General features: G+C 47.3%; 2 protein-coding genes across 2 annotated transcripts; both read right to left on the bottom strand.

Moving 5' to 3' along the window:
• Positions 1 to 235: 235 nt before the first annotated feature.
• On the bottom strand, positions 236 to 12,757 carry HEATR9 (HEAT repeat containing 9). Its single transcript, XM_070562473.1, has 15 exons — positions 12,516 to 12,757; positions 11,312 to 11,361; positions 9,863 to 10,044; positions 9,489 to 9,615; positions 9,219 to 9,275; positions 8,969 to 9,025; positions 8,229 to 8,286; positions 7,725 to 7,855; positions 4,175 to 4,357; positions 3,688 to 3,780; positions 3,463 to 3,582; positions 2,237 to 2,310; positions 1,746 to 1,797; positions 959 to 1,045; positions 236 to 714 (listed from the first exon to the last, which is right to left on the bottom strand). The coding sequence occupies exons 1-15, from the start codon at positions 12,598 to 12,600 to the stop codon at positions 334 to 336; spliced, it is 1,737 nt and encodes a 578-aa protein (XP_070418574.1). The 5' UTR covers positions 12,601 to 12,757; the 3' UTR covers positions 236 to 333.
• A 2,231-nt stretch (positions 12,758 to 14,988) lies between these two features.
• CCL5 (C-C motif chemokine ligand 5) lies at positions 14,989 to 21,382 on the bottom strand. Its single transcript, XM_070562474.1, has 3 exons — positions 20,955 to 21,382; positions 19,627 to 19,738; positions 14,989 to 15,497 (listed from the first exon to the last, which is right to left on the bottom strand). Exons 1-3 carry the CDS (start codon positions 21,028 to 21,030, stop codon positions 15,410 to 15,412), a joined length of 276 nt encoding a protein of 91 aa, XP_070418575.1. The 5' UTR covers positions 21,031 to 21,382; the 3' UTR covers positions 14,989 to 15,409.
• Positions 21,383 to 22,614: the final 1,232 nt, after the last annotated feature.

Here is a 22,614-nt window from a genome sequence, read left to right as displayed (position 1 = left end):
AGTTTCCCTTCAGCAGCCCCCTCTTGGGCATAGGCTCAACTCTAGTTTTGTCATCAAATTCTAGGCATAGACAAGGGCTTAATTTAGGGAGGCAAGCTGGCCATCCAGAACAGCTTTAGCTCTGTCCTTCTCTCTTTCTCATGAAAGGGGCATGTGGCTGAGTGGAAGGAACCTTCAACCAGGAGTGAGGAGACCTGTGTTTCAGTGTAGACTCTGATGAAGGGAACTGCAGTGGTAGGGAGAGTGACATTCATTTATTCATGTAGGGTAAGTATAGATTGTTTTCTCTGGGGAGCCTAAGAAGCATCCTCAGGGAGAGAGTGTGGGCTGGGCCTATTTGGAGGTTTTAGCAAGGGTCTGGAGCTGTCTCCTGATCTCTGGCGTCCAGGGCCCTGTGACCTGTGACTTTTGTTTTAGTGGTTTAGAGAAACAGGGTGGGAAAGCAGATGTGAGGTAGGAGGCAAACCCTTTCTGGGCACTCAACTTTTTCTGTTGGTCCAACGTGGTGCTAGACTTTGCGTCAAACAGGTTCAGCTGTGCAAGGTGGAAGTCTTGGATTTTTAACTCTTCTGGCTTCACAGGCTCTTTTCGGAACCTTGTGGGCTCTGCCTTCTCATTGGTCCTAGGTGCCTCATATACAAAGAGTACCTTGTTCTTCAGCTTGTTTTGGATCCAGGGGTCAATTGAAGCCAAAAGAATTAATGTTTCTTGTAGCTGCATTGAAACAAAGGCCCTATGGTTGACTCACTTAAGGCTAAGGCTGGGAGGGGAGGGGGTGCTACAGGGAAGGGGAGCTCTGGCCAGAGGCCACTATAGCCTTAAGGAAAGAGGTCAAGGGACAGTGTCTCAGGGATCATTCCCCTCTCCTCCATCCTGACAAAGAGGAAGTGGTGAGGATGGGTGGGAGAGGCTTGGAGGAAGGGTTGGGAAGAAGAAGAGGTGAGCAGGAATGCCTTACCCTCTTCTTCACAGGCTGGTTCTTTTCCGCATCTAGCATGTCTAGGAGCAAGTGGAACACTTGTGGGCTACGGATCCCCAGGACGCCCTGGCAGAGGCAGAATGAGAGTGCCTAAGTAGCCAGCCCCAGAAAGGTGCTCCCTCTATGCTCTTTTCTATTCTAGCCCCCTTGTCATGACCCTGTAGCCCGGAGAGAGGCGGAGATATGGCTTCCTAGCTGAGGTGTCCCCTTCTTTGCCTTTTGTGGCCACTGCTTTGGATTCCAGTGCACCTTATTCACCAGGAAGACTGAAGACAATTTCTGCAATATCTAAGCAATGCCCTTTACACCCAGCTCCTGTCCCTTATCCCACCCACCTCTAATCCTGAAGAAAAGGTTACCCTGAACTCCTGGTAGGCCTGGAATTCTAAAATAAACAAGCAAACAACCTCCCCAAACTTTACAGCTCTTTCTTCCCCTCAGTAACCCTGCTTAATTGCCTGCTCCCGGGGCTGGCCCCGTGGCCGAGTGGTTAAGTTCGCCCGCTCCGCTGCAGGCGACCCAGTGTTTCGTTGGTTTGAATCATGGGCGCGGACATGGCACTGCTCATCAAACCACGCTGAGGCAGCGTCCTACATGCCACAACTAAAAGGACCCACAACAAAGAATATACAACTATGTACCAGGGGGCTTTGGGGAGAAAAAGGAAAAAAATAAAATCTTAAAAACGAAAACAAACAAACAAACAAAAATTGCCTGCTCCCCCTGCCATCAACACATCTGGTCAGAGAAGCAGAGCTGGCCTTACCAAAGAGATGATTGCTTCCTGGCGTGCAATGGCATCTGAGTTCATCAATTGCCTGTGTAGAAAGGAGCGTGTGTGTGTTGTGGTCCAATTAAGGGGTGGAGGGAGGAAGGCTGGTTGTTTCTTACAGCCCAGAGTGAGCCGGGAATAAGGCTGATGAGTGATGCTAATTTCATTAATTTCCGCCTCTTGTTTCTTGGGTCAGGAAAGGGCCTGGAGAGGAAAGGCAAATACTGCAATTTGCCAGGAGGCGCTAAATGACTATCATGTCTTACACTTGTCCAGAACTTAACCTTTTACAAGTCCCTTTCGTGTCCTTATCTTAATTTGAGCTTTATAGTAAGCCAGAGTGGTAGGTCTTATCAGCCCCTTTTTGCAGATGAAGGAAAGCCCAGGGATCAGTGAACTGGCAGCAGGTTCTCAGCTCTTTCTGACCTGCCCCCTTCCCACAGCCTAGGATTTGGCCCTGGCAGCTCCCAGCCCTAGCCACTCACGCTTCCACCAAGTTCATCATCGTAGGCTTCATCTTGAGCTTTTCCACAGTTTCAGCCACAGCCTGCCTGATAGCCTGAAGAGGGAATAAGGTTGGGCAACAGAGAGAAGGAATGCAAGGTGTGTCCTTAGGTGCTTCACAAACCTTTATTGAACGTTTACTTTGTGCTACATTTGGTCCTTGCCTTGAGGAGCTCATGGTCTGGTGGAGGAAGTAGACAAGCGAATAGGCAATTACACTACTGTAGTAAGCATTACAACGGCACTAAGTGTAGGGTGCAGATAGGAAGGTCTCCTGACTCTGTCTAGGTACCAGCAAGACTTCCTGGAGGAGGTGATGCTTCAGCTGAAACCTGAAGCGTGAGTAGGAGTTAACCAGGCAGAGGGCAGGGTGATTTTCCCTGCAGAGAGGAGAACATATATAAAGCCTGGAGGCAAGAGAGAGCACAGAGAGCTTAGGAACAGAAAATAGTTGAATTTAGCTAGGTGACCAAACTGGGACTCTTCAGAGTGGAGCACCCTGAGTAATCACACTGGGACAACAGGTATAAATCAGGACAGGGTCATCCTAAGCATTGCTGGTTGGTGTATGGCTCTGAGGGGGAGACTGGTGAGAGAGACTGGAGAGGTAAGCAGGTCTTGGGTGCTGAAGGGCAATGTCAGCCATCCTGTGGCACTGGGGAGCTATTGAAAAGTTCTATGCAGAGGTGAGACACAATCTGATCTACGTTTTAGAAGATTGTCTTTAGAAATTCTGTGGCTGGTTTTGTAATAAGCTAATAAAGATAAAAGCAAGGGTTTTATCACAGGAAAGGGTTTTAACACACAAAAGCAGGGTTGATTCTGTTTGTGGTGATTTAGGAAAGCTCCCTATAGGAGGAGGTGTTCAGACTGGTCTTAAAGGAGCAATCCTATCTTAATAAATAGGCAGAGGGAGAGAGGAGAGTTACTTACCAGTGGGAGTGATTAGCGTGAGGCAGTTTTTCATCTTGCGGGGGGGGCGGGGGGGGCGGAATGACTCAGGGCATTTTAAACTGAGAGAACTGCCTGAGCAAAGGCAAGGTGGCTTGAAATCGTGGGTTTGCATTAGGGGAACAGGGAGTGGGTTAGGGTGACTGTGATACTTTTGGAGGGCTGTGTGGTGGGAGCCAACCCAGGGGAGATCTTTAGAGAAGGGAGAGGAGACAGGTTTGGGCTGTCTGGGCTTGGAAGCTTTGGTCTCACTTACAAGGAAGGGTTCATTATACATCTTCCTCCTGAGCGAGTCAAATGTGAGTCCCTCCAGCCCCTGTGCCTGGATCTGTTCCAGCCCAATGGTCTTGAGCATCTGGGTGGCTTCAAAGCGGTGCTGAGGGCAGGGGTGAGGGAGGTATGAAGGACAAACTCCCTTCCTCACCCCCTAACCCTGTCCTAGTGCCAGAGAAGAAGGGTACTAGGCAGCCCTAGAGCTTACCTCAAGGACACTGGAGTAGCACAGCTGGTGTAGGATAGCTGTGATGACTGCGGCTGAGTGTACATGCATCATCTTGACCAGCATCCTAAGTGCCTGTGAGGGGTGAGCAGGGCGAGGTGGGGTGTACATGGCCGAGAGGCATTTGGATGGTGGGCAAACCTGAGGGCTGAGCCTAGAACTCATGGGGAATAGGTGGGGGCCTTTCTCCTGCCTCTTGGCCTCTTGAGAGCACAAGTTCATGTGTGCACATGTGTGCACATACATGAACATCCGTACAAATCAAATATACACAGACACATATTGTCCACATGACACCATACTCATGTATATACATGTTCACAAACACACAGAGGACCCTGCAGTGCTCGCTACTGGTGAGGCTTCCTTTTTCTGTAATGAGGATGACAGCATCCAGACCCACCGAAGTCAGTACTGGCCTCTGTTTCCCCAGTGCTCCCCAAGGAGCCCAGCCTCCTGCCCCTCATACCTTCATCCTCTGGGTCTTGGGCCCTTGGCACAGGGACTGCAGCAAGAACTCTCGGGCTATTTTATTGTGTGGCCTCAGGAAACCCAAGCACAGGGCTGCCTCCATGGCTGCTTCATTTGATGACTTCTTTATCAGCGTCTGCAGCACAGGTACCAACTTCCCTTCGTTCCCAACTTGAGTCCTCTGAGAGGGAGACAGGAGGTAAAATGGGCAGGAGGACTATGTCTTCAGCCAGGCTTTGTTAAGAGGGCAATTCATTGCTGCTTCCAGACCATTCTCCCTCCTCCCTCAAATGAATCTTATGTCATCAGATTATTTTACCCACTTCCCCTTATTTTTGCTATCTACTTGTTCCTGGGTACCATCCCCTCATTTCTGTATGATTTTATCTTGTGGATGGATCATTGTTACTCTCTTTAACACTTCTGCTGTCTTAATTCCTGTTATTTAAAAAAATATACATGTCATCCAACTCCTCTCCTCCAATAACCTTGTTTTCCACTCTATATCAGCCACTAATTCCCATAGAGAGACTTTATCATTACACATTACTACAACTTCTCCATGATCTCCATTTCTTGGATCTCACTCTCTGACCACCACCCTCCTATCTTTCCAGCTCACCTCCCAATGCCAACAATTGTTGGACTCCACAAGGACTAACAATCCATTGAGCACATTTTCGCTGCTCATCACTTTCTTCCTCTTTACCCAGCTTAAATTCCATGGTCCTACAGTAATCATTTCCCTGCCTTACTCAACTTCTTTACCCCCTCTTGCTTCATGGTACTCAACTCTCCACTTACTCTATGCCTGCACTTCCTGGAGAAAAACACACAGTCATGATGACTGATCTTGCTTTAAATGTGTGAACACAAACCTCATGTAGACACTTAATGCTGCCTAGTAATCATACTGTTTTTTTCCCCAGGCAATTCTCTTTCCCACTTCCTGGCTCACACCTTTTCTCTGGAACCTCTAATACTTCTTCCTCCGTTTTCACTTGCTTCCTACTTTGCTGAGCAAATAAAAGTAACTAGAAAAGAAGTTCCAGAGACACCTACCACCACTTCTCTCCAACTTTCAACACCTGCACTCCTATGTTCTTCCTTTCCACTTGTTGCTATGGACTATGACCATCTATCTAAAGTCAATCTCTCCATTTGTGTGTTAGATCTCATCCCGTCTCACTACTCAAGAACATTACTGCACAACTCTTCCCATTCTCTTAAAAAATTATCATTTTTCTAACTACTGGGTCATTACCCTTCAGCATAGAAACATGCTGTTATTTTTCTTTTTCCTAGAGTCTACTACTGGTGCCAGCTACAACCCTTTCCAGCAAAACTTGGAAAATTGTCCATTCTTGCTGTCTCTCATTTCTTTCCTCCCATTCTCTCTTAAATCTGCTCCAGTCAGGCCTTCACGACCACCACCCCACCAAAATGGTTCTTCTTAAGATAATCGAGTCCCACATTGTTAAATCCATGTATCAATTCTCAGTCCTTATATTATTTGATGTAGTTGATTTGTCTCCTTTCCTTAATATATGTTCTGCACTTGATTTTCAGAATACTGCAGGGTGTCTTCTTACCTATTGGCCACTTCTCAGTATTTACTGCTTCTCCCTGACCTCTTAACATTGGGATGCTCCAAGGCTGGGTTCCTGGTTCTGTTGTTAGTGATCTCGTCTAGTTGAATGACAAATGCTCTCTATATGCTGACAACACATAAATTTCTTTCTCTAGTTCAGACTTCTGCAATCTAAATTGTGTATCCAACTGTGTACTTGCTGTCTCCCTTGGAGGTCCAATAGACATCTCAAACTTAACTTGTCCAAAACTGGATGTTCTCCAAATCTTTACCTATTACCTCCGAATCCGTTCCACCTGTAGTTTTTTCCATGTTAGTTGATGACAACTCCATCCTTTCAGTTGCTGGGCCAAAAGCTTTGGCTTCATCCTTCCTCATTGTCTTTTATAGCTCACATTCAACCCATCAGAGTTTTACTTTTAAAATATATCCAGAATTTAATAACTTCTTATGAACCCTACTGCTCCAAGCCACCATTATATCTCATCAGGATTGCTTCCATAGCCCCTAATTGGTTTCTCTCCTTCCCCACTTGCTGCCCCCACCCCAGCCTCCTGTTTTTCTCAACATACCAGTCAGAGTGAACCTTTTGAAATGTAAGTTAGATCATGTCACTGCTTTGCTACAAACTTCTAATGGCTCCTTATTCCACTCGGAGTAAAAACCCAAGTACTTAAAGTTGTCCAGAAGGCCACATATGATCTAGTCTTCTGTTAACTTTATTGACCTAACTTCAATTCCGACTGCTTGCTCTATTCCCACTCTGCTTCAGCCACACTGGCCTCCTTGCTGTTCCTTGACCATGCCAAGGATGCTCCTGCCTTAGGGTATTTGCATTGATTGGTCCTTCTGCTGGTCATTCTGCTGAGAGAATCTACTCTCAAATATCTGCATGGCTAACCCCTTCACCTTCTTTATCTCTGCTCAGATGACACCTAAATGAGCCTTCACTCTCTTCCATGTTTAAAATTGCAACCCATTCTCATTCCCACTTGGCATTCCTGATCACCCTCACCCTGCTACATCTTTTCACTGTGCTTGTCACCTCTAACATACTATATAAATAAGTTTATTCATTATTACATGTCTCCTCCCACTAGAATGTAAGCTCCACAAGAGAAGGAATCTTTGCCTTTTTGGTTCACTGATGTATCCCAAGGGCCTAGGACAGTGCCTCGCACATGACGGCTGTTTAATATATATTTGTTGAGGGCCAGCCCCATGGCCAAGTGGTTAAGTTCACGCTCTCTGCTTCGGCAGCCCAGGGTTTCACTGGTTCAGATCCTGGGCGTGGACATGGCACCACTCGTCAAGCCATGCTGAGGCGGCATCCCACATGCCACAACTAGAAGGACCCACAACTAAAAATATACAACTATGTACTGGGGGTGCTTTGGGGAGAAAAAGGAAAAATAAAAAAAATTAAAAATATATATATATTTGTTGAGTAAATGGATGAATGATGAATTCTGTTTTATATGGAGCAGTAATGGGGTCAAAGTGAAAGGACCCTCAAAGGGAAAAAGCTTGAGGACTGTCAGTGGACTCTCTTGGTCCCTGTCCCCTTGACAGAGATTTTCCTTTAATAGGTTATTTTAGGGATGATAATGATGGTTATCATTTAAACAGCACAGGCATTGAACTAGGTGCTTTACGTACATTGTCTCACTTAATTTTCTCAACGATGTTATAAGGTAATTACTATCTCCATTTTAGAGGTGGTCAAACTGTGCTTTGCATCAAAAGAATGCTGGCTTTTCAGAAGGTGTAAGACTAGTAAGTGGCTATGCCAATGCTTTTATTCAGGGAAACTATTCCTCAGAGAACTCCACAAGGACAATGTCTTCCCCCCATCAAAGCTAGGAGCTAGGTTCCCTTCTTCCTGACCTACCCCCCCAGCCAATACCATCAGTTACCTTGCCCTACTTTGCCCCAAGTACCAACTCATCCCAATCACCTTGTCTTTGGGGACAGCAGCCCAGGAGTTCAGAGCCGCTTGCAGTCCTGTCAGAGTATCCATCCTTTGCCCCTCATTTTGCCCCTTCAACTGCTTGATGAGAGCCTGGATCACGTACTTATTCAGGCAACCTGGACAGGGGGGTCCTCAGGTCAGGGCAGAGCTTCAGGGGCTGCTCCTCTCTGCCAGGATCCATTTGACTCCAGTGTGCCCTCAAGACAGAAGTTCCAAGTACTAGGTCCCAGAAGGTTGCCTGTCCTCCCAGGATACCAGAGCAGCTGGCTGAGCATGACTGCAATTCCAGAAGCCCTCTTTCTCCCTCCCTCCAATCTCTTCTCCCTTTTCACCTCACCCTCCTCTCTCTGCCCAACAGTATCTAGCATAGTTCCCAGACCCTGCCAAATGCTCTCCACTTCCTTCTGTCCTTACCCAAAGGGGAAAGTGGCTGTACTGCCTCCTTTCTCACCTGACCCTACTCCCCATCCAGGGAGAAGACATACTTACCCAGGATGGCTAGGGTTCGACAAGCCTCATACTTCACTTTCTCTGGACCAGTTTGGGCCTGATTTAAGAGGCAAATAGTGGAAACATGCCTAAGGTGATGGAATGTCAGAGCTTTAAGAATCATCTCAGCTTTTCATTTTACAAATGAGGACATGAAGGCCTAGAGAATGACCTGTCTATGCTCAAATACAGAGTACAGGCAGGATGGTGCAATGGAAGGAAGACAACTTGGGAGTGAGACTTTTGTTCAAATCTCTATGTGGTGTCTAGTAGCCACGTGACATTGGGCAAGTCACTTGGCCTCTCAAAGCTTCCATTTCTCATTAGAAAAATGCAGATACTACTACGTAATCCTAGTATTGTAAGATTTAAATGAGATTATGGCTAAGAATGCATGCTCCCCATTTATAAATTGGCATGTAAGCATGGGGCATTGACTCACTTAAGGCAGAGAATGAACTCAGTCCCAGTTCTCTCCTGGCTTTTCAGTCGAGCATCTTTTCTGTTAGACCAAGGGATCTACAGATTCCCCCTTCTTCATCCTTTTAGATCAAGCTGCCCTTCAGAGAAGCCAAGGGCATGAGATGGTGACATGCTGCCCACTGGTGGCTCTCTCCTCACTGGATCTGACCCATTGTCCTTGCACCCTGGTGAAACTTGTCTGTGCCCAAGTGCCCATGCTCTACACACCTCTGACCCTGTTTCCTCCTCTCTTGAATTCCAGGCAGCCCCAGACTCACCACCTGCCATAGTGCGTCCATGACAAACTTGTCGCTGATTCCCAGGCTCCCTAGAGCCTGCAGGAATAGGGGTGGAGGAAAGAGAAGAGACATTGGACATCACCCTCAGGAGTTACCATCCTCTGGAACAGCTGGAGTTGGTTCTTGGAATACCATCCTACCCCCACCCTCCACCTCAAGCATCTTTCTGCTGTCTGGCTTAGCTAACTCCTACCTGTAACCATGCTTCTCCACCCTTGCCACTTCTCACCTGTGCCGCATAGAGCTGCTCATCCTCTCTGGGAGATTTCAGGCTTCTTGTGAGTTCCTGCCCATCCAAGGGAGCCAGTGGAAAGGAATAAAAGGATATAAATGTAGTTGTAGAACTTCAAACTGAAAGGAGCTCATCCAATCCAATCCCCTTTCTCCCCTCCCTCCATTTTGCAGGCAGGGACTGAGGGCTGAAGGATGGTGTGAGCCCAAGGTAAGGCACCCACAGGGAGGGAGTCTCCCCATTCTCCCTCCCACCATGGTCCCTGACCTTTAATCTTTGCCACTTCAAGGGGTCCCCAGTAGGGTCTAAGACCTTGGATGCCACCTCAGATTTTATAGTCAACTTGCTCATGGGGAGATGGAATTTTTGTATGGCAGCAGCCCCTTTGAGGTACCTGTGTGAGAAATTGCACAGGCAGTCTTGGTTCTCTTGTTCCCTCCCTCCTTATTTTACAAACTCTCCTCTGCCTCTGGTCCTGAGCCCAGCTCAGGTGGGACCAGAGGAAGACAGATGAACCTCCTTCCCCAGGGTCCTCTCTGGGATCTGTATGCTGACTTGTCCCGCCCCCTACCCCACCCCCTCCTTCCCCTCTTTCCTAGAAGGTGTGGAGGATGTGGAGAATAGGAAGGGGCAGAGCACACCTAGGGTGATCTCTCGTTTTCCGTAACATCTTCTGGGCCTCCCGTTCCTGTCGCTGATCATACAGGGTACGCCAGTGCGTGTAGATCTCAGGCTTCTTGAAGTAGCAGTAAGGTACTGAGTTTGGCCTGCTCGGGTGCTGCCTCCAGCACTCTGGACTTGGGGGAATCTCTTCCTTTGGTTTCTGGGGGATGTGAGTGGCAGAGCAGTCACAGGGGATATTCCTCAGCCAGGAGAAGGGCCAGGGTGAGAAGGGACTAGGTGAGCGAGATGCCCTTCAGCCTCTCATCTGAGCTGGAGTTACAGCTACCTCCTAACCCACTGTGTGACTTGGGCAAGTTACTTCACCCTACCAAGATCTCAGTCTTCTCATCTGCAAAATGGATCTAATAATTCTTGTTCTATACCCTTCCCAAGGTGTTGTGAAGATCAAGTGAGGTAAAGATTGTGAAGCCTTTGTTGATCTGTAAATCAATCTGAGTACACAGTTTGTTTAGTTGGGGATCTCAGAACACTTTGAGAAGATCACCTGGGCAAGGAGATGAAATGTCAAGGGGTGAGGGAGATGTGCAGTAAAGAAGGGAAAAAGACAGGCTACTGCTTACTCTTTCAGGCCCTCAACAGGGATCGATTGAGCACCTACTATGTGCCAAGCACTGTCATCCCTGCCCTCATGGAACTTAACAGTTTAGTCAGAAAAACAGGATTTCTTTAACTCATCTCTCAAACAATTGTGAAACTGCAGTTCTGATTGTAGCGGAAGGTGTTGGGTGGGCCAGGGGCCTTCTCTGAAGATTTGGCTAGGATTCATTCCTGTCTCTGCTCAAGGCTTCTTGTCTTTACAACTGATCTCCGAGCAACGAGGAAGAGGGCCTTCAGCCAGGGGTTCCCAATTTGGTGACTGAGAGGATGATAATAAGAGTTCTCAAGTGACTGTCATGATTTTAGAAAATGGAGCATTGACTCACAATAAGTAGGGTTGTCAGGTTTAGTAAAAACCAAGCATATAAAAAAATAGGACGTCTAGTTAAATTTAGATTTCAGATAATGAATGCAATACTTGTGACATATTTATACTAAAAAAATTACTCATTGTTTATCTGAAATTCAAACTTAATTGGGGACCCTGTATTTTATCTGACAACTCTGAGGATCCCTGTGTTAATTAATAAAAATGACTCATTATTAAGCACTGCCTGCATAGTCCAGGCCTTGTAGATATTATCTCATAGCAACTCCCTTCGTAGGGAGCTGGGCAGGGGTTAGCCTGTGACAGAGGAAGCTCTTGAGGCTCAGGGAGGGAAAGTGACTTGTCCAAGTTCAAACGGGGATAGTGGCAGCCCTAGGGGTGAGTGTCAGGGTTCTGTGAACTGGCCTTAAAGGGAAGGGACAGTCTAATACCCCTCCTACTTCAACAAAGTTCCCGGGATGGCAAAAGTTAGGGGTCTTACCTGGTAGCAGGACAAGGGCAGGTGAACAGGAGCCATGGCCTTTCGGAATTCTGTGGTACAGATGAGACAGCAGTTACAAAGGTGGAGTAAAGAATAATCCATTCAGGCGTTCATTTATCCAGCATTTAGTGAACACTAGTACCAGGCACCGGGGAGGTAAATAAGGCATAATTCCTGTTGTTAGAGGCTTGTAGTTTCCTGGTGTCTTGCTGTTCAAATCATGGTCTGCGGAACAGCAGCGTTTCCATCGCTTGGATGCATCTCAGAAATGCAGAATCTCAGGCCCCACCCCAGACTTACTGAATCAGCATCTTCATTTTAAGAAGATTCCTATGCACATTGAAGTTTGAGAAATACTGGCCTAGTAGAGTGCTTCGAAACCTTGACTGCATATTAGAATTATTGGGGAGAATTTTAACATGCCTCAGCCCTCCATCAGACTAATTGAAACAGATTCTCTGGGGAAGGCACCTAGGCACTTTAGAAAGCTCCCCTGAGGATTCTAACATGCAGCTAATGGTCAAAACTATTGGTCTCATTCAGTGGTTCTCAAACTTGAGTGTGCATTAGAATCACCTGGAGAGCTTGTTAAAACCCACATTTCTGGAACTCATCCCAGGAGTATTGATTAAGTAGACCTGGGGTAGAGGATTCTGAGAATCTGCATTTTGAGCAGATGCTGATGCTGCTGGTCCTGGGAACACACTCCGAGAACCACTGGTCTAGCTGGTGAGACTGAACTGTTATTAGAGATTAACAAAGGAAACAAATGTGAAGACAGATAAAGGCACAGATGGTACAGATGAGGGGCCCATAGCCTGGCTGGGAGGATCAGGGAAGGTTTCCCAGAGGAGATTATACACGAGCTGAGTCTTCAATCCAAATAGGATTTAGATAGATATAGGGGAGAGCATTAGGCGTGGGGAACAACTTATGCAAAGACATGGAGGTGTGAGAGTTGGGTAGACAGCAGGGTACAGATGTGCGAGAAGAAGCTGGGGACACACACAGATGTCCCACCTTAGAGGACCCTGGAGACTTACCTTGAGGGCTGTGGGGAGCCATGGAAGTGTCAAAGGGTCTGCCCTGACCCCTCCTATGGATTTGCTGAACTCACCCAGACCTCTGCCTGGGAGTGGGAGTCAGGGAGCTTTCCCTTTCAGGGCCTTGCCCCTGACTCTGTTCCTATCCATTCCAGCCTCACCTTTGGCCCTTTCTGGATATTCCAGCCATGGGTACTTGTACATCGATCTGCCAACCTCCAAGATGTTTGACTTTCCGTAGGCCATCCTCTTCTTCTCCTGGTGGGGCCAGAGGGAACCTGGGCATGAGGGGAGCACAGGCACGCTGGGGGAGTGGAGCTTGGAGTCACTCTTGTGTCTTCTGTGGCACACGAGGGACTGGTGAGGCGTCTGGCCTTTTGGAGGTAGAGGATTCCAAGTGCTGAGCAACCAGATCTCCTAGGTAAATAGAACATTCCAGTTCCATTCTTGAGCCCCAGCCCTGACATCTACTGGCCTGTGAATTGAGCTGGCCACTTTATCTCTGGGGCTTCAGTTTCCTCATCTGAGAAGTGCAAAAGTCATATCTGTCTGGCTAACTAGGGGGGCTGTGGTGAGGCATAATCGAAAAGAAAGTGAAAGCCTATGGTGAACTGTCAAACTCACTTAAGCCCACGTTAGAGGCAGGGCTTGTTCTTAGGATTAGTTATCGGAAAATGGCAGAGATGGAAAGGCCCTTTTATACACACACCTACCTCCTTGGCAGCAAGAGACTGAACTCTTCTCTGTGTGGTGAGGAGCTGCCATTCATACCTCCTACTTTTGCATATGCTGTTCCCTCTACCTATCAGGGCTTTCATTTCCTTTTCTACCTGTTAAACTATTTCTCAAATCTTTCGAACTCCATTTAAATATTATCTCATCTCTCAGTGTCTTTTCTCCCCCGGGCACCCTGCCTCACCCCATTCAGTGGTGTAATCCCCCTGCCCTACAATGTGACCACAGCCCTTTGTACAGTTGCTTTAAGTGTTTATCACATGTTTAATCTGTTCGTAGGTACTTCCTCACTGGACTGTGAACTGCTAAAAGTAAAGATTGTGGCTTGTGGCTCATTCACTTCTCTATGCCGCCCCTATTCCCACCCCCCAAAGCCTAGCATAGTGCCTGGCACACAGCAGGCAGTTCGCTGTAGCAAGAAACATGGGCCACCGAGTCATCAGACTTAATACCACCACCAGTAAACTGACATCTTGTGCCCTGATGTGCTGCACTGAGAAAGACAGTGTTACCCATGTGGTATTCCTGCCAAAAATGTTTAACTTGAATCTCGTTATGAGGAAATAATCAGGCAAATCCAAAGTAGGAAGTATTCCACAAAAATCTGGTCTGAACTCCTAAAAAAGTATCAATGTACTTAAATACAAAAAAAGTCTGTTAAAGGACACCAAAAAGACACGACAGCTAAATTCAATATGTATACTTAATTGGATCCTTGATTTAAAAAAAACCAGCAATTGGGACAATTGTGGGGATTTGATGATGGACTGTATATTAGAAAATAATATTGTGTGGATGTTAAGTTTCCTGAGTGTGCTACTCATTTTGTGGTTACAGAGAACGTCCTTGTTAGTAGGAGATAGGTACTGAAACATTTTAGGGGCGAAGTGTTATCACACCTGCAACTTACTCGCAAATTCAGAAAAAAAATGTGTATACCAACCATTTATATTATATGTACACACACACGTATGCACAAAGATAAAGCAAATGTAGTAAAATGTTAATATTTGAATCTAGATGAACGGTATATGGGTGTATTCTTGCAAATTTCTGTAGGTTTTAAATATTACAAATTAAAGATGGAAAACAAAAAAAAGTACCCCATGGGCTTTGGCATTAGACCTGGTGAGGTTAAATGTTGATTGTACCTCTCCCCAGCTTTTTTCTTTTTCTTTTTTTTTCTGTTTTGGGCAAGTTATTTCCCTCTTTTGCCAAGGATTTCCCCAACTGTGAACAGGGTTAATAATCTACCTAGCCCAAAGGGTTGTGAGGATGAAGGGTGATGAATGTAAAGGGCTGACACGCCTGGCACATAGCGCTCAGTTAATACTAGCTATAATTGTGATGATATATATTGTCAATATGTTCATGTGAAGGGACACATAGATGGGAAAGTTGGAATACTCCCACCTTAAAGGTGTGGTGGCAGAAAACCACATAATACCTCATTCTCTTTATTTGAAAGAACTGAGATATTTGGGAATTGCCACTAAGTCCCATTCCAGGAGCAAGAGTGGTGTTAAAGAAATCCACTGGGGATAAAGTGTAGGGTAGGCTAGGGTGGAAGGGGATCAGAGTGGGTAGAAGGGCCAACCACAGTCTAAGGAAACTGGGATGTGCTATGGCAGGGAGTGAGATAGACTCATGGGGACTTTGGGGTGGTGATGTAGTGACCGTTGTTTCCCCCCAGAGTGGATGAGCCATAGTTACTTTACCTGTCCTGTCCTGCCCTGGACACTACTTAGAGAGTTTGTGCTCCCAGCCCTGCTCACTGTGCAGGGCCACAGCCCCCAAATCTAGGGTAGACACTGGATGTGTACAAGCCCGGGGCCCCTTGTGTGCTTAATGCTCATGAGGAAGAAGGGTTCCTGAGGAGAAGATCAAACAGGAGGCAGCTTTGTAATTGCCTTAAGAATTTTAATGGAAAGCTGATTTCCCACATTTGCCAGTCAGCCCTTCCAAGTGAGGGACCAAGAGGGAGCTTTGGCCATGGGACATTTCCATAGGAGTCCAACCTTTCTCCCCTCTTCACCTCCAGAGGCATGCTGACTTCCTTCCTGATCACAGAACCATAGGCGAGCCGAGGGGCCTGATGCTCAGGCCTAGAGACTTCCTGTGCACGAGGCAGAGCCTCAGAAGCTCTTGGAGGCTTTGGATGGGGGAGGCTTTTGTAACTGCTGCTGTGTGCTGGAATCTGCGCCCTCCAAGGAGCGAGTGGGAGTAGGGGGTTCGGGGGAAGCCTCCCAAGCAGGTTAGGACAAGAACAAGAAGCAACAAGAAAGTTTGCACAAGTTCAGGTTCGAGATGCCCTCCAATCCTAGCTCATCTCCAAAGTGTTGATGTACTCTCGCACCCATTTCTTCTCTGGATTGGCACACACCTGGCGCTTCTTTCGGGTGACAAAGCTGTGGGAGAGAAGAGGGTGAGACTTGGTCAGCACTGGGACAGCCAGTTTCGAGGATAAGGCAGACTGAGGCATAAGGGGAAATGATGATGGTACTGTTTGGGTATTTTTAGAGCTCCATAAGATTGTATTTGTGGCTTTTTTCTTTTAAGGTTGGCACTTGAGCTCACTGTTGCCAATCTTCTTTTTTTTTCTGCTTTATCTCCCCAAATACCCCCAGTACATAGTTGTATATTTTAGTTGTGAGTCCTTCTAGTTGTGGCATGTGGGACGCCACCTCAGCATGGCCTGAGGAGCAGTGCCATGTCCGCGCCTGGGATCCGAACCGGCGAAACCCTAGGCTGCTGAAGTGGAGTGTGTGAACTTAACCACTCAGCCATGGGGTCGGCCCCTGTATTTGTGGCTTTTAAGGAAAGGACATTTCCTCTTCTTTTGGGTCAAAGGGCTCCAAGCCAGAAGCAGATCTGTGTGCATTTTAACCCACAAACACATGCAGCCTGGAGAGTTAAGGGCATATGGGGCCTGAGGAGCCCAGGGTTAAGCTGGTTAACCACTAGCGTTTTCTCAGCACTTCCTCTGTTTCAGACCCTGTGCTGGGTGCTCAAGATGCAGAGAAAAGGAGATGTCCTCTAGGAACTGTGTCATGGCAGAATACGTGGGAGGTAAGAAGTGGTGAAACAAATACATGATTTGGCTTTAGATAACACAGTTCCAGGCACAGGGTAGATAACTCAACAAATGAACACATCTATGCATGTGTGGGTGAAGAAAGAAGGACACGAACTAGAGTCTTGATTTCACCAATTACTAGTAGGATCACCATGGGCAAATCACTTAGAGCTTCTGAGTCTATTTGCTTACCTGTAAAATGAGCATAGAAATAATTCCTACTTTGCACAATTGTTTTGAAGCTCCAATGAAGTTAAGTGTGAAGTAGTTTTGAAAAATACCATACATGTGTTGTTATTGGAATACTGTGGGACCTCTGCTTTGGGGTGGGTCAGAGTAACTTGAAACCAAATGTCCTGGTACTGGACCATGTGGCTCAGAGAGGTCGTGGGCCCTGAGATATTGGCAATGTCAAAGCACTTCTACCAAATAACCGGCCAGAATGTGGAGGCCCATGAGAGCTAGACGCCTTATCTCTACAGGTGTTGGTGGTGTAAGTTTGAGGTATAAAGGCTGGGGGTCGGGGGCTCAGTCCGGCTGCCTGCCTCACCTGTTTGCTGGGAGGCTGCTCCTATCAGGAGGAGACCATGGGCCTGGATAGCACTGCTGCCAATTAACGTGTTACTTTTGGGTCAGCCCTGCCTACTTGGTCCTTCCTCATTTTGTCTTCTCCTTCAGGATGTTTTCCCGAACCATTTTGACCCCAAATGTTTTCAAAGTGAAAAGGCTTAGGTTGTCTGGTGAGAAGGAGGATTTCTTGGTTCCTCTTCAAGCTCTGTCATGGATAGTATTTGCTCTCAGAAAGCAGCTTGCCCTTTTCTGAGCCTCTCTCAGAGCCACTTGACTCTCTCTCTTTCTCCCACCCTGGTGTGCAGAGAAGAGAAAGGGAGCAGAATGGGTATTCTGGGCTCTTGCACCTCCTAGTGTTTGTTTGCTTATTTGGGGTGGTGAGGAAGCGTGAGACCCAGAAGCTTCTGCCCCTGTGCAGCCAAGGGTCATACAGGAAATCCTGCCAGACTCACTGTTCTCTCCTCGGTTCCCTCAGCCTGTGGCCAGGAAGTCAAAAGGCCAGGAAACCAACATCTGGAGGGTTGCTCAGACCTCCATTTCCTCCTCCTCCCTGCAGAGTGTGAGACTGGAGAACGGCCCCTCCGTCCAAGCTTCTCTCCCTGCCCCCATTTTGGGGACCCTCTACTTGCCTGACTTCCCTCCTACCTCTCTTCCTGCTCCGTCTCATTGGTATCTTCCACCTTCACCGGCCCCTTGGGAGCAGGTGTGCTCAAAGTTGCTGTCCTTTTCTGTGTTTTTTCTCAAGTCTCTGGCACATGACGGGTGCTTAATGGATGTTTATTGAATGAATTAGCGAAAGAATGAATTGCATTGGCTCATCAAGTTTCCCTTGTCACTTCTATGTATATAATAATACATTTAAAGGAGGAGGAGGATGATAAGTGAATACTTAGCAGGCACCTACTGTGTGCCAGGGAATATTCTGGTTTTATCTTTCATTTTATTATTCTCACTTGGACCCAGTGAGGGAAGTACTTTTATTTTATTCCACTTTGCTGGTGAAGAAATTGAGGCTCAGAGCGGTTCAGTGATGGGCCCAAGCTCTGGCAGCTCCCAGTGGGCAGGGCTGGGATTCTAACAAAGGCAGACTGGCCCTGGAGCCAGTGCCCCCCAAGATTATGCTGTATTGCCACTCTTACATTGGGAGCCCCCTTCCCTAGAGAAGAATGTCATAGCTCTAGCCCTAATACTGTTTCTTCAGCTACCAACCCTTTGTCTCACACTCCCTGCTGGACATTTCCACAGGGTTGTCGTGCTGGCACCTTGGCCCTTTCCTCTTTAAACAGCTCTTCCTCAAGACTTCAGGAGGCCCTCCACTTCTCCAGCTGTCTGGGCTGAAACCTCAGCACACCCTCAACCCCCCTCTTTTCCTTGCTCCTGACCTCCAGTCACTTATCAGGGCTTACTGATTCCACCTAGGAAGGTTTCTCCCTCGTCTTCCTTTCCCTTCAGGTACTGCCGAGCCTTCAGCACCACTCAGGTGGGTAACGACAACGGCCTCGTAACTGGACCCTATTCTCTGGGCCTTCTCTGTTCCAGCTCCTTTCACACTTGGCAGCACTGATGCTTTCGCTTCGTTGTGCTGACACTCAGGGCCCTCAGTGCTTTCCTACATGGAGACTCTGACGACACGCCCTCTGCCTGGCACACCCTGCCCCTCAGGCTTTTCTCTGACAGTCCAATCCCACCTCTGACAGCAGCACCCTTTGCAGCAAACCTCCCTAAATCCCTTCCCCTCACCCCCGAAGCTGGATGTGGTCCCCCTCTCCTCCTTCTGTCATGTTCTTGTGCACGGTGCTCTAGTCGTTGCTGCGTCTGTCTCATCCCTCTTATTAGACTATGAGTCCCGTAAGGGCAGGCATGGCGGTTTATTAATCTCTGCATGCCCATAAGTGCTCAAAGGAGGGTTTCTTTTCTTTTGAAAAATACTTGTTTTCAGAAACAAAATTTGTAGTGCTAAATATTACCACTATACTTCAAAGGATTCACCAGAACCACAGGCCAGCTCTGAATACCTATAACATTGCCAGTGTCACAGGAATTTTCAGATTAACAAACTTTGCCATTCTATAGGAAACTTCACGATTGCCTGATTTTCATTCTTTAAGTCTCTATCATCTTAAATTTCTTAAGCAACTATCGCTATTGAACTTGCTATAGTAGAAAGAGGAGGCTCCAGAGACAGGCTCCATCCTTCACTTACTGTGCAACCTTGGGCAAGTCACTAAACCTCTCTGGGTCTCAGTTTCATTATCTGAAACATGGAAAAAATTATGCTTTCCTGTCAGGGCTGTTATGATGAAATTTAGAGATAATGCATGTAAGACATTTGACACACAGTAGGCACTTCTTAGATAGTAGGGATTACTATATTTTCCCAAATATGTTAGCATGCATATTTAAAGGAGAATCTCATTTTATTTCTTCATCAATCAATCAATAAAGGTTTTTATTTTACACTCTTGACTACAACTAGGGCCCTGACCTCTGACCTCTCCTCCCTGGTTCCTCTGAGGTTGTGGGTGGATTTGACTGGGTGTGGGATATGGAGGAATTTGGGGTTCTTAACTGGAAAGGGATGACTGAGTCGATCTTCTCCATGCAGGGGCATTGCAGACTACGTTCAAGTAAAAGTCAGTCCGTAAAGATCTGAGACCTAACCTAGTCCATCAGAGTGGGGAAGATCCTCCAAGAATGCCTTGTTTAATCCTTTTACATGACAGCTGGGGAGTCTAAAGCTCCAGAGCGGGGAGCCATGGCTCTTTGAGCAGCAGGAGGATGGGCGGGAGCGGATAGGCCATCCTCTCAGAAGGCTCCTGGGGGGACTGGCCCTGGGACAAAAGGTCACCCTTCCTCGCCCCCCTGGAGGGTTCCACAGAGCTGAGACTCACACGACTGCTGGTATAGAGCACTTGCTGCTGGTGTAGAAATACTCTTGGATGTGGGCGCGGGGCAGTGGGCGGGAGATGTAGGCAAAGCAGCAGGGCGTGGTGTCCGAGGCATCTGGGAGAAGGAAAGAACGAGACCCTTGTATTCACTCCAGTGCACTCTGGGTGTTGTGCTGGGTACATTACATGATTTATCTTGAACGGACTATTATCTTCCTTTGATGAAACTGAGACTCAGAGAGGTAAAGTCACTTGGCCATGGACACACAGTGGCAGAGTGGGGATTCCAAGAGAGGACTGAGAGGAACTCCCCAATTGCTCATCGAGACCTTGATCCCAGCTTGTGTCCTCCCCTCTACACCATAACTCCATGCCTTTGGCTCTCAGGATATGCTGGGTCCCCTCCTGGCTTGTCTTGGGCCCTCTGCCCTTACCGTTGCCCTCCTAGGATCCTCAGTGGATTCAGAACCTGGTTTCTTTGAGCCCTAGGGTGGGGTTGGGGGAGGCTTCCAAAACTGAGACTTTATAGCTCAGCCAGGACCCCTCAGAGGGGCCTGAAGATGCATATTGCATCCTGGGAGCCTCTGGCTGGGGCATAGTGAGAAAGGCTCTGAACAGAGAAGAAGGACTTTTTGCTGGTCAATTAATTCAGGATAACCCTGGGAAGTGTCAGTTGCCATTTCTCAGCAGAGTAGGAGTTTTCAGGAGCCAGATAGAACTGGGTTTGAACACCAGTTTCCCCACTTCCTAGCTGTGGACCTTGGGCAAGTTACTTCACCTCTCTGGGCCTCTGTTTCCCCATCTGTAAGTCAAGGATGCTACTCAAAAAGTAGTTGCGAATATTAAATAAGATGATATATGTAAAGCAATCAGCACAATACTTAACCCACAGTAGGCATTTAATTAGCTCTTATTATCCTCTCTCAAGCCCCTTTTTTTCCTTCTATGAAATAGAGGAAACTATGACTGTCCCAGGAGGGTTTTAGTTAATTGCTTAGAATTTTCTTAGAAATCCTGCTGGTGATTCATGTTTTGAGGTCAGCTTGAGCTGCCCCTGCCTACTAATATTAATATCCCCAGCATCAGTACACACTCAGCACCCACAGGGCTTGGGGTATAGACCTTGAAGACACAGAAAAGTCCATCAGAGGGTTCCTGCCGTGAGGTGGCTTAGAGATCTATGAGGGACAACTGACACTGGGGTAAAGCAGTACATAAGAATGTAAATCATAGGGTTCAGACAGCAGAAATGCTGCAGTCAGCAAGAGGGCAAGGTCTAGGCCAGTCTGAGGGTCTGACTCCGGGGGCTGTGGTGCAAGACCCGGACTTACATGGGGAGGCAGATGCAGGAGTGCAGAAGGTGGCAGTGGCGAGGATGACCGCCAGGGCAGCTGCGAAGACCTTCATGGTACCTGTGGGCAGAGGCTGTGGGAGCTCCACACGCTGTCTCAGGATCTTCTGCAGGGACCGTCTGCAGCTCAGGCTGCCCCTTTATAAGGAGTCAGGCCAGTAGGGGGCGCCCCCTCAAGGGGAGTTTCCAAAACAGCAGCCACGCATTGGCTGATAGCTTAAGAGAAATTGCACAAACGGAAAAGAAAACTGAAATAGCCTCTGGAAATTTGAGTCTCTCTCTCTCTCTCTCTCCTCCTCACCACCCTCTGATCTCTCTCTCCTCCTCACCACCCTCTGATCTCTCTCTCCTCCTCACCACCCTCTGGTCCAGAGTGAGTTCCTCAGTTCCCCATTTGCCCTCAAGAAGAGCCAGCATGAGCACCAGTGGAGGAAAACCTCTTCCCGTGTTGGCATCCTCAGCTTCATCCTCTGGGCAGCAGTCCTCCGCAGAGGTCAGGAAGCTGCTTCCCTGGGGACAGGAGGAGGGGCAGTTAGGACAGGGTCAGAAACAACTGGGCATGTTGTTGCTTTCAAAATTCTTGCTCATGCGTTACAGATCTGTATCTTCCCTCTCATCCATGGAAGGATGTTATTTATAAGGTGTTTTATTGAGAAAGGAAGCGTCCTCTGACATATAGTCCCCAAAGGAGGTGAGAGTACCCGCCCTATGATTGGGGCACTGGATCTGAACTGGACATTAATGACCTTTTCACCAGATATGAGTCAGAGTGATTTGTCCTGGGGGGTGGTTCTTGCTTTCATCACGGTCACAGGGTCACCCCCATTTACTTGTTGAATCTTCATTGGGAAAATTGCTTAATGTCTTTGAGCTTCTATGTCCTTATTTATAAGGTGGGATAATTGGCTACAGGCTTGTTGAGAAGCAGAGAGAGAGAGAGAGAGAGAGAGAGAGAGAAAATCTCTTATGCACATACTACTATTATTAGCTGCCATTTACCAAAGCCTTACTCTGTGCTAGCCACTACTCTAAGGGCTTTGCATGTGTCAACTCATTTACCATTATTATGCTCATTTTCCTATTTCATAGATGAGGAAACTCAGTAAATGCTTGGGATCCCATCTCATTTCTAGGATCTTCTTGGGCACAGAAGTTACAGAATATGAAAGCTGCAGAGGACTTTAAGGATCATTTTTTCCACATTCTTCAGTTGCAAAGGAGGAACCTGAGGCCCAGACAGTGGAAGGGACTCGCTAAGAACATGCAACAGATGAGTGACAGGCTCAGATCCCGGGTGCCCTGACTCCCACTTTAGTGCTCTGTCCATAAGTACTGCTCAGCATGAAAAGTTTCATGGTTGGGGACATCCTTGAAGCTGACCCATGTGGTGGTCTGGATTAGAGCCAGGGTCCTTACTCCCTTCCAGAGAATTGGATACAGTAAATCTTCATCAATTCCTAGTTGGATAATTCAGAATTAGTAACAATTTGGCCTGGACTGGGCTAAAGTTGAGTTCTGAATTATCTAAGAGAAAAGTGTCTATTGACAGTGACAAAAGTAAACAAACAAAAAAATGTAATGTAAAAAAATACGTGATCTTATACCAAGAATGTTTTCTTGCTGGCTACTGCCGCATATGT

Source organism: Equus przewalskii, chromosome 10 (assembly GCF_037783145.1).
Source record: "Equus przewalskii isolate Varuska chromosome 10, EquPr2, whole genome shotgun sequence".
In the NCBI taxonomy this organism is placed as follows: Eukaryota; Metazoa; Chordata; class Mammalia; order Perissodactyla; family Equidae; genus Equus; species Equus przewalskii.
This window is presented reverse-complemented; position numbering and strand designations above follow the sequence as displayed.

Coding starts and splice junctions, on each gene's coding strand:
- HEATR9 (XM_070562473.1), bottom strand. CDS start 12,600: ATGGCCTACGGAAAGTCAAACATCTTGGAGGTTGGCAGATCGATGTAC. Junction 8,287..8,968: donor TGGACGCACTATGGCAGGTG/GTGAGTCTGGGG, acceptor CTCTTAAATCAG/GCCCAAACTGGTCCAGAGAA. Junction 1,046..1,745: donor AGGAAGCAATCATCTCTTTG/GTAAGGCCAGCT, acceptor TGCCTCTGCCAG/GGCGTCCTGGGGATCCGTAG.
- CCL5 (XM_070562474.1), bottom strand. CDS start 21,030: ATGAAGGTCTTCGCAGCTGCCCTGGCGGTCATCCTCGCCACTGCCACC. Junction 19,739..20,954: donor TCCTGCATCTGCCTCCCCAT/GTAAGTCCGGGT, acceptor TCCTTCTCCCAG/ATGCCTCGGACACCACGCCC. Junction 15,498..19,626: donor TGCTCTATACCAGCAGTCGT/GTGAGTCTCAGC, acceptor TCTCTCCCACAG/CTTTGTCACCCGAAAGAAGC.